This window comes from Acipenser ruthenus, chromosome 12, assembly GCF_902713425.1.
Source record: "Acipenser ruthenus chromosome 12, fAciRut3.2 maternal haplotype, whole genome shotgun sequence".
NCBI classification, from domain to species: Eukaryota; Metazoa; Chordata; class Actinopteri; order Acipenseriformes; family Acipenseridae; genus Acipenser; species Acipenser ruthenus.
Window position 1 is genome coordinate 39,201,389 of NC_081200.1, and position 13,188 is coordinate 39,214,576.

At 38.6% G+C, this 13,188-nt stretch overlaps 1 protein-coding gene across 3 annotated transcripts in view; it reads right to left on the reverse strand.

Annotated features, from left to right (window-relative positions):
- pde4ba (phosphodiesterase 4B, cAMP-specific a) overlaps positions 1–13,188 on the reverse strand; it is a 106,182-nt gene that overhangs the window by 17,759 nt on the left and 75,235 nt on the right. For all 3 annotated transcript variants that reach the window (XM_034028988.3, XM_034028990.3, XM_034028991.3), the window contains 5 exons: positions 12,032–12,232; positions 11,606–11,642; positions 11,420–11,490; positions 10,154–10,203; positions 175–287 (listed from right to left, as the gene is read on the reverse strand). In XM_034028988.3, the coding sequence (XP_033884879.3) occupies positions 175–287; positions 10,154–10,203; positions 11,420–11,490; positions 11,606–11,642; positions 12,032–12,232 (472 nt within the window). The remainder of the gene's footprint in view (positions 1–174; positions 288–10,153; positions 10,204–11,419; positions 11,491–11,605; positions 11,643–12,031; positions 12,233–13,188) is intronic.

Consider the following 13,188-nt stretch of genomic DNA (forward strand, 5'->3'; position numbering starts at 1 on the left):
AAAAAAAAAAAAAGAGAAATGTGTTACTAAAAATCATATGTAAAACCTAGAAAATCTAAATCTCTGCCATATTATATTTCCTTATTCGTCCTTCCCCACTCCCAAGAAAGCACTTTTTTTTTTTTTTTACATTAGTGAGTACATCAAACAGTACAGTGGAATTAAATTCCTTACCTTATTGGATGCCATCTCGCTGACGGAGCGATAAGTCTGTATTGCTTCAAGCTGGTCTAAACACCAGTCCAATTCCTCCATGGTTTCCATAGCTAGTTTTTGATAAGATTCTTCTGCAAACAAACACATGGACATGTAATTAGGCTTGATCTCCTCCATGGTGTTCATGCTAGTGTCACTAGTGCAACTGAGACCCACACTGCTGAGGTTCGCACAGTGCTCCTTCATCGTGAGTTAAAACATATCACTTTCCCCTCACTCTGCTACTACATCAATTTCAGTTTCTTTTTTTTCAAACTTGGTAAGCCTGCCTCCTGGTTTCTGTCAGCTTTGTCAACAGCAGTTTAATAGATCTTTCTTTCTGAGGAAGTTGGTGGGAGGACCCCTCCCTTTGTCAGCTTCATTACCATAAACGTATGGTTATGAGGAGGAAAAGCAAACAGCTTTCTGAAGGGCATGACGCATTTCTTCTGAAGTCAGAAGTCTACAGTATGTTGTAGCTCACTGTACAGTTACAAACAAGCTAAGACAACACTCTTGACTTAAAGACAAATAGGAGAAGAATCTTGCACTTTGGGTTTTTATTTTTTATGGACAGTCAGCTCTCATTTTCAGAAGGTACATGCAAAACTTTTCATAACATCCCTTCTTGAAACTGCTGCCCAGACAGCTTCACAAGAGGGAAAACAGGCGTGGCTGTTTGTCATTGCGTCGGCTCACGAACGGTCGTCATGCATTTTGTCTCGCTCAACCCGGGTCAAAGCGTGTCGACCCACTTCCTGAGATGGGTCGCCGTGACCCGGGTTAACCCGTGTATGACCCAGGTACGTGGTTTCACACTACGCAGGATTGTGATCAGGATAGCCAGAACCCGGGACTGGACTTGGGTAGGAGTGCCAGTCTGAAAGGGGCTATAGATTATTGAAGGGGTTAGACACTCTCAAACACTTCTGACCAAAATATTGCATTTACGATTTTTGCAGGAAGTCCACTGTGATGAAGAACTTATTCTTGCAGTTGATTTACTTTGCTACACTATAAAGTGCTTGCAGAGCACCTAATACTTAATATTAATAAATGATATATTAGATTGAACCGAAACATTTTCAATATTTCGTGCAATGACCACTTCACATGTCTCCTTCAGTCGCTGTGTGCACACTTGTACCATGTTAAGTTTCCTATCTATATCTATTTCATAACACATGTGACCTGAAGGGGATATATTCATTCATTCATACATACAAACATACCAGCTTACCAAAAAAACTTTGAACTAACCACTAAAACAAACTATTCCAGTGGAATTCCAGTAGCCTGTGTATGGTCTGTTTGTCACATTTTTAACTTTTAGGATAATTTTTTACACTTTTTTCTACATTATAATTTGCTAGCCTTTACATCACACGCACATCCTTACTTCTCTTCACATGAAACACGTATTTCACACCTGGTAAGCCACACACACGTAGAAGGGTGTTTCCAGAGCCACACCATACATGGCAGGCAGTGATGTGCCGAGTAGCAGTTCTCAACAGGGAGGCCATACGAGCCAGGAAATTAATACAAACTTCTTTTACCACTGAAACATGAGACAGACTATCGGACACAGGAAGCGACAACCAAGCACAGCAGTAAGGGACGTAGTGGATACTGGATGGGTACAAGCTATCGCAGCATCTGTAGATAACAATACAATAGCACATGGATTGCATCTGTATCATTTTAGCCAATAACATGAGTTAGTATCTGTTTGTTTATCTCAAAACAGCTGTAATAGCTAATTATCACAAACCTTCAGTCCCCCAGTGCTTTAATAAACCAGTCAGACTACAATTGTATATGGTAATGCAGTGGCCACTGAGATAATTACCACTATAAGGGCTTTTGTTCCTTGAAGTCAGATGACTATCAGTATTTTGTATTTACTGCTCTTGGATTGCTAGTTCAATATATCCCTGAATGAATAGTTAGCTTTTCCAGGGTTGCACCACCTCATATTCTTACTCAAAATGAAACTTATCCTGGTAAAAACAAAACAGCTGGAAACATAATAGGAAGTACATGCTTGTAGTTTTGTATACTGTAAGCACTGGATAGTCTAATTCCATTCCTTGGCAAGCTACTGGTATCAACACAATCTAGAGTAAATGTATGTCGCTCGGTTTAAATTACATTATAATTATACTAGATGTAATCTGGAAATGTCATTAGCAGTGTTCTGTAATAATATTTTGTAACATTAAAAACAGCTTTGTTTTTGCCCCCCCCTGCATAGATGCATATGAATAGATGTCAATGGTAGTATTGTTTTTATGAACTGTATTTGCCTTGACTGAACCTATTAACATAGATTTACAAAGCCTTTGCCTTATGTGAACCACACAGACAGAGCAGAGTCGGTTATGGAAATCTGTAGTAAAAGTTTCATACCGATCATATTTCTTTAAATTACTAGGAACCATTTCGTAAGGTAGGGGGAGTGAGATGACGTGAGGGGGACTGAGGGTTACTATACTGGAAGTGGAAACAATTTTCTTCCTTGGCAGCACAAGAGACTGAAGTTCTCGATCTGCTCATCCCTACTCAGTGATTATTTAATTTTGCTTAACCCATTGTGAACCATCCACCAATAGAGAGGATATACTGTATGTTCATTTGTGGGGGGATGTAGATAATGGCTGAAATCACTTCTCCTTTCAAAAGTAATAGGGGAATTGTGAAGTTGTTTGACCAATCCCATATATTGGTTTCTAATCCTAGATTGCATGTGTGGCAGAGGGTAATAGGCGTATACAATGAACCCTCCTAGCAAGACCTCTTACTGTGAATAACAAAGTTAGAACGCAGGCTTCAAAACCAATCTGGAGTTTTCCTAGTTGAATGTGTTGAACGTGAATACTGCCTTCTCAGTGGAATCTAACCAATTCTCATTCCTTTCTAAAAGGAGAACATTCTTTTTTTCGTTAAACAATCTTCCGGATGGGCTGTTTCTCACGTATTATATTCTGGTGAGGTTAATCTACGCAAAGTATCAAAAACAAGAGAAGAATCAAGCTGTTGCTCTTGCATTGCAGCTTATAGTTTTTTTGGCAGGGGAATAGTGCTGGGCGGGTCAGCAGCCTGCATAATGACTGTGCTGACGTCAATAGCATAATTCAAATACTTACTAGCATGCATGCTTCCAGTTTTCTGGGGCCATGTTTGCAGATCACACGGAAAATGTGAGATGGATCCGCATTCTGCTGGAATGAACCACCATTTTTTAAATGCTTAAGCAGAGACAGAGAGTAGCTAGCAGCTGAAACTGGATGTTCAGTGAACTTCTAGATAATTCAAATTGTGAATAAGTTTGCTTAAGGAGGAGTTGTCAAGGCCTAGCGCTTTCTATTTTGTTGTATCTTATTTTAACTACAGATGTTATCCTTAATGCAAAATAACTGCTGCATTATAAATATGTCCAAACTCCGTCTTCATCTTCACAGTTTTGTGCAGTATATGTACCAGGGTACTAAAAAATTAAATAATAATAATCCTCCTGTTCAAGTTCATTTTTAGTACCGCTGTGTGCAGATGCACTGCCTCCTTTTCATTGTAAAACAGGTTACACCTGTAATATCACATCTTTTGAACGTAGTCGCCGGGAAATTCCCTTTCAATGCCGAGAATATGACGTTCAATCATGTTTCCACGTGAAAGAATGGTTTACTGACGTTGGTCAATTTCAAATACATGCAACAGATAGGAAGCACATCAAATACAATAGTAGAGAGAATTTAATATAGTTAATAGGCACAGTATCAGTGATATACCATGCTTACATGGGATGCACATTAACAGTTCTTCCATATATTATACCCTCTGCATCTTCTCCATGTTGTAACAAACTCTCATAAAGACAGAATAGAGGTGCCTGCATATTGTGACATACAGCAGCCATTCACATCTGCCAAACTCAGATTGGTCTGTGATACTGAAAATCAGATACTGTTCTGTGAATAACATGCCTGTTGCACCATGCTGTAGTTCAAGACAGGAATAAAACATAGAACAAACCCCTTTCAAAGAATATGGAAAATCCCATAGTCAAATCTGGGGACCAGGAACATAAGGGTGTCTTTCAAGACACATTATATTGGGGTTTGCAGACACAAAGGTAGGGAGACTCATGTTTGCCTCATGGTTAGTTATGCTATGACTGGCTGACTGACTCAGAATCTTTAGTCTTTTAATCACATCTGTCCTTCACTCACAGTGTGACTCAGGCAGCGCATGCTAACTGCTCGTTTTAACACTGGGTATGAGGAAGAGGTTTCAGACTTCCCAGAAAATAAAAAGCTAGGCTGTCAAAAAGGCAAAATGGGGAGTGTACTGCATTCCAACTAACCTGCCTTTTCCTGTATTATGTAACATATTTACAAAAAATGGGTTGGGTTTTCAAAGTTCTTTTCTCCAAATCATAATTAGTACAATTTTTTGACTGAAAGAGGAAAAAAACAATTTACAATTCTAAAAGAAAATTGATAAAACCATTTCAGACTGCTCACAAGCAGCATTTAAAAGTTACCATATAATAAAAAAAAACTACTGAATGATACTGTGTGCAATTATTTGATATCAACAATGGATAAACTGCCTACATTTATTACAGATTTTTTGTTTTATTATACTTTAAGGCCACAATAAAGATAATGAAGCCATCATTCTAATTGAATCCTAGTCTGCCACATGTAACAGGGACCCTGTACCGTCACTGGCTTCTGGGACAAATGGAAAGACCCACAACCCCCTGCCTGTGACACGCTGCCAGCCGAGTTTGTTTACAGGGAAACGTAGCCAAAGATTGGCTGGCTGCGGTTCCGTGATCAGCAGGTGGGCATGTCCCAGTGCAGCATGTCGCTATAAAAGGCAGCCGCTGACACAACCGCGGGCTGATTAGCCAGAACACACTGCCCTTTGTGACGGAGAACAATGGATCCCAGAATAAAGAGGAAACAAAACTTGCAAGTAAAGAAAACGTCCATGGCCACCGTGTGTGTATAACACTATAGTATTTAGTTACAGGATTTAACATTGCATCCAAGTTCGGTATACAGAGGTTTTGTTGGGTTTCTGCAGCGGCACCTCCCATAGTAGGGGGGTCGACTATAAGCAGCTTTTATTTTGTAGCTTTGTATTGCCACTCTGTTTTGCATTTCAGGATTTCTTTTGTTTGCACTCTAGCTTGTGTAGATGTGCCCGTGCATTGTACCATCACTAGTACAGTCATGTGAATTTCCTTTGCACTGCCCACCCTAGGAGTTGCCGTGCTGGTGCTCTAGTGGCGGTCATCTGTAAATATTTGTAAATAAATCTTGGGGACTTGTGTGACATTGCAAAGTTGATTCCTGTGTCTCTCCCACAACCCCCCCCCTCCCCTCGTCTCAGTCACCTTAAGTAAAAAAAAATCTTTCTTCTTTTAAATGGTACAGCAGTCTTACATCCGTTACTTGATTACGGTATAAAATTACTAAACTTAATGTATGTCTAGTCTTTCATCTTTCTCCTTAGCGATGCACTTTGAATTAACAAACTACAATGTTGCTCTTAAAACAAACGAAAAAAAATTCCTAATAATTGTTTTGGAGGAAACCTGGCAATTGGGTTTTCCCATCATGTCCCAGATGATTATTCATTTTTTTTTTTTTTTTTTTTGGATAATCCATGGGATTCTTTCTGCATTACAAAGTATATAAGAGTTTACTGTGGAACAAACGCGTCACATTCCAGAGGAAGATAAAGAAGCCTTCCAGCTGTGCAAGGGAAGGGATTTTCCTTTTTACAATTAAACCGTGTCAAACATTTTTTTTAATGTGTTTTCTTAATCAACAGTTTTCCCTGTATTTCCCTTGCATGACGTATGCAGTTGTACAGGAATTGAACATTCTAAATTGGGGAAAAAATCGGTGGTAAAATAATTGGCCTCTTTAAATTTAATACAAATTCTCAGCAGCAACTGACAGGATATGATAAGCCATGGGTCCTACTCTTGGTAGCTACTGATTACTTACATGGGGGTGACCGTGTGAATAATCATTTATATTCATATATGATTCAAATAAATCAATAAATAGAAGCTCATTCCGTTTATGATCCTTGATTTTTCCAGCAACTACATTTGCAAACATCATTAATACACCGGTGTACGGGATATAGTGAGAAGAAAGGCCAACAGCAAACAGGACTTGGTTCAATAATCCTGGTACAAGTGTCAGTATACAACCTTAAATACATTAGTAAAGGCAATTCAAACTTCATTAAGGATGCATGCCCTCACTAACTTACTGCTGAAGAAAGAAGCAGAGAAGCCGAGAAGTGTGAAATATCCACTGGTCGTTTCAGTGGGTTCTTTTAATTGTAGCATTTATAACATTTTTAAAATGTGGGTTACTCTAGTCTAATTATTTACTAAATGATGATCAGTACAGTAATCGGGCAAAAAAAGAAATGCTTTTAGTGCCTTTTAAAAAGAGATTTGTTTATTTGTACCTCTTACACAGATATGATTTTCTTTTTTTAATTGAAAACTTCAGTAAGCATTTCCCATTCCTGAGCTTTCTGGTTCCTGGCCGTGCAGTAATCCCATGGCCATCAAGAAGTTGCTGAAGTGGTCAAACCAGCTACAGGCGTTAATAACCAAGGCACAGATACTCGGGAGACACGGCACAGGATATGTTACAACTCACAGGCATGAACTCTGCCTAAAGAGCACGTGGCTGACCGACTTCTCAAGCTTTTTAATTTATTGAACAGTGTGGTCTTTATATCCATTATGAAACAAGCACAAGCAAACTCTCTCTCACACACAGAGAGGCGGTCTAGAAATTATCATAACCTATATGCATTTCACATCACAGGCTGTAAAAACACACACAATGAAGCAACCTTTACAAAGTCTACCAGAAGCCATAATACTAGTACAGTATTTCATGTTAGATTTCGAAATGTCACATTTTTCAATTTGTCAGTTTTTTGTGATGGGGAAAACAGCAAAGCGGTATGTAATTCAATGTTAGCGTAACATTATTCATTGGGTTTAACTCAACTTTATGAAGCAAAATTGGTTAATTCTATAGGGTGATGCTAAACCTTTGGCCATAGCTGTACAATAAAAGAAACTCAGTTTTAGAAATGAAGGGATGTGTACTCACAGAGATGAAAAAACAAAACAAAAAATGCCGAAAGCATGACCTTAAACCGTGGTTCAAACCTTTGGACAATGCTATTACCAAACATGTACATTTTCTAAATTGCTTTTAGGAAAACAACTACTGTTTCTCCACAATGACAGAAAAACAGGAAATGCCTGCAGTGTTTTCCTGTCCATACACTTTGTCTGGCTCACACCTGAGGACAAAGCACAGGACACAAAAGGAAATAATTCCTTTCCTTTACTTACTGTCTTCATTAACCGAGAGAAAGAACGGAGTCTTTAGTTACTTCATAATGTGACTTTTTTATTTTTGTTTAATGAAAGAGAGTTTTTCTTCTGGTCGTTTTGAAAGCTTTTCCGAGAGGAACTTGTATAAAAGTTAAATGAGATCCAACAGCCTTTTGTTGTGTGAACAAACCTCCCCTTAGTGGCTGTGGACTGGTCTCTACCCAATGGCTGTTTTGCAAGATTAACTTTTCAAAACCGCAGTTGCCTTAAAGTGTATTTTTTGGTCGACTGTATATCCCTATGTAGGCATGTATCAAAAATGACTTCCAAAAAAGCATCCATCGGAAGCATTTTGTTTAGTTGCGTGAACCTGTTTTTTTTTTGCTTTTACCTGACCTGAGCGATCGTTTTACTCAGCAGGATGCAACAGTCTGTCCATCTGTGTTTAGAGGAAGTCCACAAAACCCACATGCTGCCGCGATGACGTCAATTCACAGTGATGCTTCTCTGCATCAAGGTCTGACAGCGCCAGCTGACGGGAAAAGGAATCTCGTACTTAAGGCTTGTTTTTTAACTATGCAGAAATGCAATAAAAGCTCAGTTATAGTTACTATGACGTCTGCTGCGGTTCTAGTTTTATTTTATAGAGGGCTGGGGGCGTTTGTGGCACGCATGCAGATTATCGGTTTTCTTTTGTGCCACATTTTTTCAAATGAGAAACACTTGGTGACACAGTCCATTTGGAATGGCACGCACTTCAACAATATTTTAATTGAATTCAGTTTCTAGCTAAATATACAATGGATAACAACTACGTTTCATTTAACTGTTCAATAACACAGCCATGGTCGTAATTACTGTATTGAGTTATAATGAACACAATTCATAAGATATGCTTTTGAATTCACTGTAGGATGAAATCATTATTTTAACACTGTTGTCTTTGTCTTAGTATGACTTGTCTTGAAATAGAATTTCTATATAAAACACAGTGCCACACATCCAACCCTATGTAGTCAGAAAGCACATTTAAACCATTGTTGTTTTTGTTTTTTCTTTTAGCACCAAACACAGACCCAATCCAGTCTGTTCTGGATTAGCCTTAAATATACATACGAGTCTGTTTACACTGTACACCCACATAACTTACAAACACCGCACGTGGGTATATCTGCTTTCTGTGGGACTCTAGAGGTTCAAGTATACAAATGTTTTCCTTTTAAAATAAGAACTGATTTTCAGTCGGACAAACATTTTGCAAATTGGGTGTTTGACGGCAAGACCATTTCCTAATGCCTTGTTTTCCGCAGTGAAGACATAATAAAAGCACTCCCTGGCTGGACGTTATATTTGCAATTATAAAGAAAAGTGAGTAACTGTAGTTGACAGATTTGGGTGGGTTACAAGTTGGGCGGGTTACAAGTTCAAGTATGTGGCAAGTCACGTACTACCACACAAACTGTCAGCAGCGCCATTCAAAGGCACCGGTAACGGGTGAGTGGAAAGAACTACAGAGCTTTAAATATTAGGCACCTGTTTCCCAGAAACACATAAAATGCCTGATGGCCACGTTTTGAGCAGAACAGCCTAGTGGAGAACGCATTACAGGGATACAGAATACAGTATCCTCACGGTTCTCATAACAAAATAAAAAACCTTCAACCTAATGTACACTGAACACTATGAAAAATAGAAAAAGAGGGGAAATGTCGCAGTGGATTGGTTTGTGTTTTACTGTATTTCAAATTGCAAGCACTGTTTCTTATTCAAAACTGTAGAGCAACACTCCATATATACAGAAAACATCTGTGTAATGTAATGATACAGAAACGTGTTTGTACTCTGTTTTTATACAGAGCTTTTGTTAAAGTCCAGTACATACAGTACCCTGCCTTCTGCAATTTATGCAATTTAATGTTCCATTGTCAAAAGCAGGATAAATCTTCTGCATCACAGGATACACAAAAGGGCATAAAAAATGCACAAAAACATGTGGTCCTGAGGAAGAGGGTTATCCACATTAACATTGTTCACATTCAGCAAAGTGCATTGCATTAGTAGACTTTTGGCTGAACAGTAACATGCTATAGTATGGCATTAATACAGTTAAAATGTGCACATCCCCCGGTACTTCACCGACATGTAGGTGATGGATTGGCCAGATGTTATAAACATCACACAGCTGGAATTGAATTTGTACATTTCTTTTTGGAAATCAGATCCAAGTTTTCAGCACATGGTCAAGAGAGACCCGTTTCAAAATGACACCCCCTGCCCTGCCCTACACTGCCCTTCTCTCTCTTGTTTTATCACCACAACTACTAGCGCTTGTTTCTGTTTGTTTTGTCTTAAATATACACTGTGTTTGTTTATATGCCCTCTATGGTTTTAACAAAGATAAATCGGGGTCACTATAAATTTCTTAGAGAAACTATACTTTCACGTTAAGCAAGTTTCATTCACACAACAACAGGCAACACACCCTATACCCCCAGGACTCCAGCAACAATGTCAAAAGCAATCTATTGTATAGGGTAGGAATCTCAGCTCATAACATACCTGGCAGGCTGACTCTGGTGATGGGAGGCTGGCTTGTTACCGGGGATCTCCTATGGAAACGAGAATTGAAATGAGCAGCTTGTCTCCAAGGCAGTACAACAAACCCCCATCCCAATACTGTATTAAACAGCTGCTCAAACAGACAGCACATTAGAGGCACAAGTCAGTCTCCATCTAACAATGGCAGGGAATTAGGAAAGAGAACACCAAAAATGTATACACAGTGCATAACACTAGGTCTTCAAATGAAGGGCCTTTTTTGATTAACTGGTTTTAATGATAAGTTATATATGCATGTTTTGTTTGTTTGTGTCTGGCTTGTGCAGAAATCTAGGTCACTTCTTCTCGGTGTCTGAATATGATCAGTGTCTCCGCCTTGGAGGAAAAGGTATGTCACGTCTGTTCTGGTCAACCCAGCGAACGCAAACAAGCTAAGTGTTTATGCCCCTGAAAATATTTAGAAGTAAATAACATTCTGCTTTTTTTCTTGGTAGGAACAGGGCTGTTCTTAACATGAATAAAAGAAACATTAAATATATCTCGCCTGTGAGGACTATGTGAGCATACCATATCCTAATAAAGTATGGAATGGAAGAAATGCCATATGTTTTACATGCCAGATACTGTCTGAGCTGATGAAACTCCTGTATGGTACAACCATACAGTGCAATCTTAACAATACATCTTGAGCTCTTTATACTTTTGAATATTAAAAAGAGACTCTTTTTGGGGAGCATGAGCTGTGTTGGACCAAAGCAAATGATGAATATTTTAAAGCTATGCCTTTATTTTCTTAACATTCTAATTATCCACCCCCACTGCAGCAAAGGATCCCATGACTTTGTACAAAACATAGTGAATGCTGCACTCTAGTGGCAAATATATTGAACTGCAAAAATGCAGGGTTTTTTTTATTTTTATTTTTTATTAGAAAACAAAAACAGGTGAACAATGGTATTCATTAGATATCCTGTTCGATTGATTGTTTCATTTTCACTGAAAAGCCTAAAAATATGCTGATATTAACAGAAAATGTTAGGTCTGCAATAAACACTTCTGAAAATCATGGTTAGTATGTGTACTGCAATTAAAATAGTGCAGGTTCCACGGTCAATAGAATTCTTGTATGTATAGTGGGGAATAATTTCTCTTCAAACACTGCACACACTCTCCTTTTTACCAAGTGAATAGGCACAACATGATTTTTTTTTACTGTTTCTATTTTATTGTCATTCTAATGTAATATTAAATTGTAATAATACTTACTTGTTTGGAGCGCCATGTACATTTGTTAGAGCTGTGAAGTTGTTTCTTACACTTCTTAGGCTTGCCAGTACCTACAAATTAAGAAGCAAATACTCTTCAATATTTTCTGAAGCCAATTCTTTATACAAATTGTTTAGTTTTTTTTTTAAAAATTTGAGTGTAAAAACGTGACTGTGTTTTATTTACCTGAGCAAAAGGTGTTACTATCAGGTCGTCTCCATGTCTGCAAATAAAAGAAAGATGTATGGCTGTTAATTGAACAAGTGAGTAAATTCAGCAAACAGTAAGAGTGATTTCTATACGACATTCTAACCGTGGGAAAAGACGTCAAGTGAAAATAAAACTAACCACACAAAACGTCAACACTGTTTTAATGGCAAGATCTGTTAACTGTGCAGTTTCATTTTTAAAATACATCTTGGTCCGGATTGTGCTGCTCGGACAAAATTCTAAAAAAAAAAAATGAAAAAAAAAATGTAAATGTTAAAGCTAGCCAATAGTACAGTACGTGCACCAAATAAAAAAAAAATTAAAAAAAGACTGGGACAAAATCTCCATACTCAAGTGGGTCTGTTCCTGTCTCCCCTCAGGGATTCATATGCATAAACTTACAGTTCACTTGCAATTGAAGAATTCCTCGACATGGATTTGGGGGATAAGTCATAGTCACTGTCAGAGCGGTACAGGAAAGACTCCCTGCGCTGGTTGTGCCCGGGGAAGTTGGTGTGCAGGATGAGCCCTGAGCCTGGGCTGGCCTGGGGGTCCAGAGGACTGCGACTGGGCGAAGGGCCATGGCCATTCTCAACATCAAAGCTGAAAATACAGAGCAGAGGGAACAGGCAGGTTATGGAACTGAATACCCCTGTTGCTGTTGTACTGTCGCACCAGCAACTGTTTGCACTGTGCTGTAGGTAAACGGACGAATGCATGAAAGAACTTGACACTACTCTTACTGAAAACTTCCCCCACACCCCAGCAGATAAACAATGAGTAAGACCTATAACATGCATTATACTTTTCCACGAGCCTCTTGCGTTTGCCATTTAATTTTGTTTGTTAACAACCAAACGACTGTTTGTTTAAAAAAAAATGTTTTCATTGTAAACTTTTGAGGAAACTGTTTATTAAAAAAAAAAAAAAGTTCAGTTTATTTTTTTATTCCACCAAACAACTCATGTCATGTCTGCTTTCCCTTCCAAAGGAGTCTTGTAAACCAGTTAGTTTGGGCTGCAGAAAAGGGATTTGTTTTTATCAAACTGAAATGGTGTGGGACCAGGGGCGACAGTTTTGTTATACGATGGAAGAGCCCTTCAAAGTAGTGTGGTACTGCAGTTCAGAAGGAAACTCTTTGTAAAATGCCCAGGTACAAGACTTTCCTAAAAGTTCTCCTTCTTTATAAAGGTAATAAACAAGGCCCCCTGTTTCTCAAGTCAATTTTGTATACGAGCACATAGAGAACAAGAGGGCATACATAGAAACTGAGTAAAAGTAAGTTTAGAACAGAAGGTAGGAAGCATGGAATAGCCTACCAGGTGAAGTAATAGGATCGAAAATACTGGGAACATTTATAAAAAACAAAACAAAAACTAGATTCTGTGCTTTTTAAATGAGTCCCCCCTAGTAAGGGTGAATGGTGTGCTAACAAGGGACGAGCCTTGAAGGACCACATAGCTTTTTCTCGTTCCTATGACATCTTTATGTAATCATGGAGTATATTGCCACTTGCATGGAGGAAGCAGGATGCACATTCACACAGCATGGTTAACTGC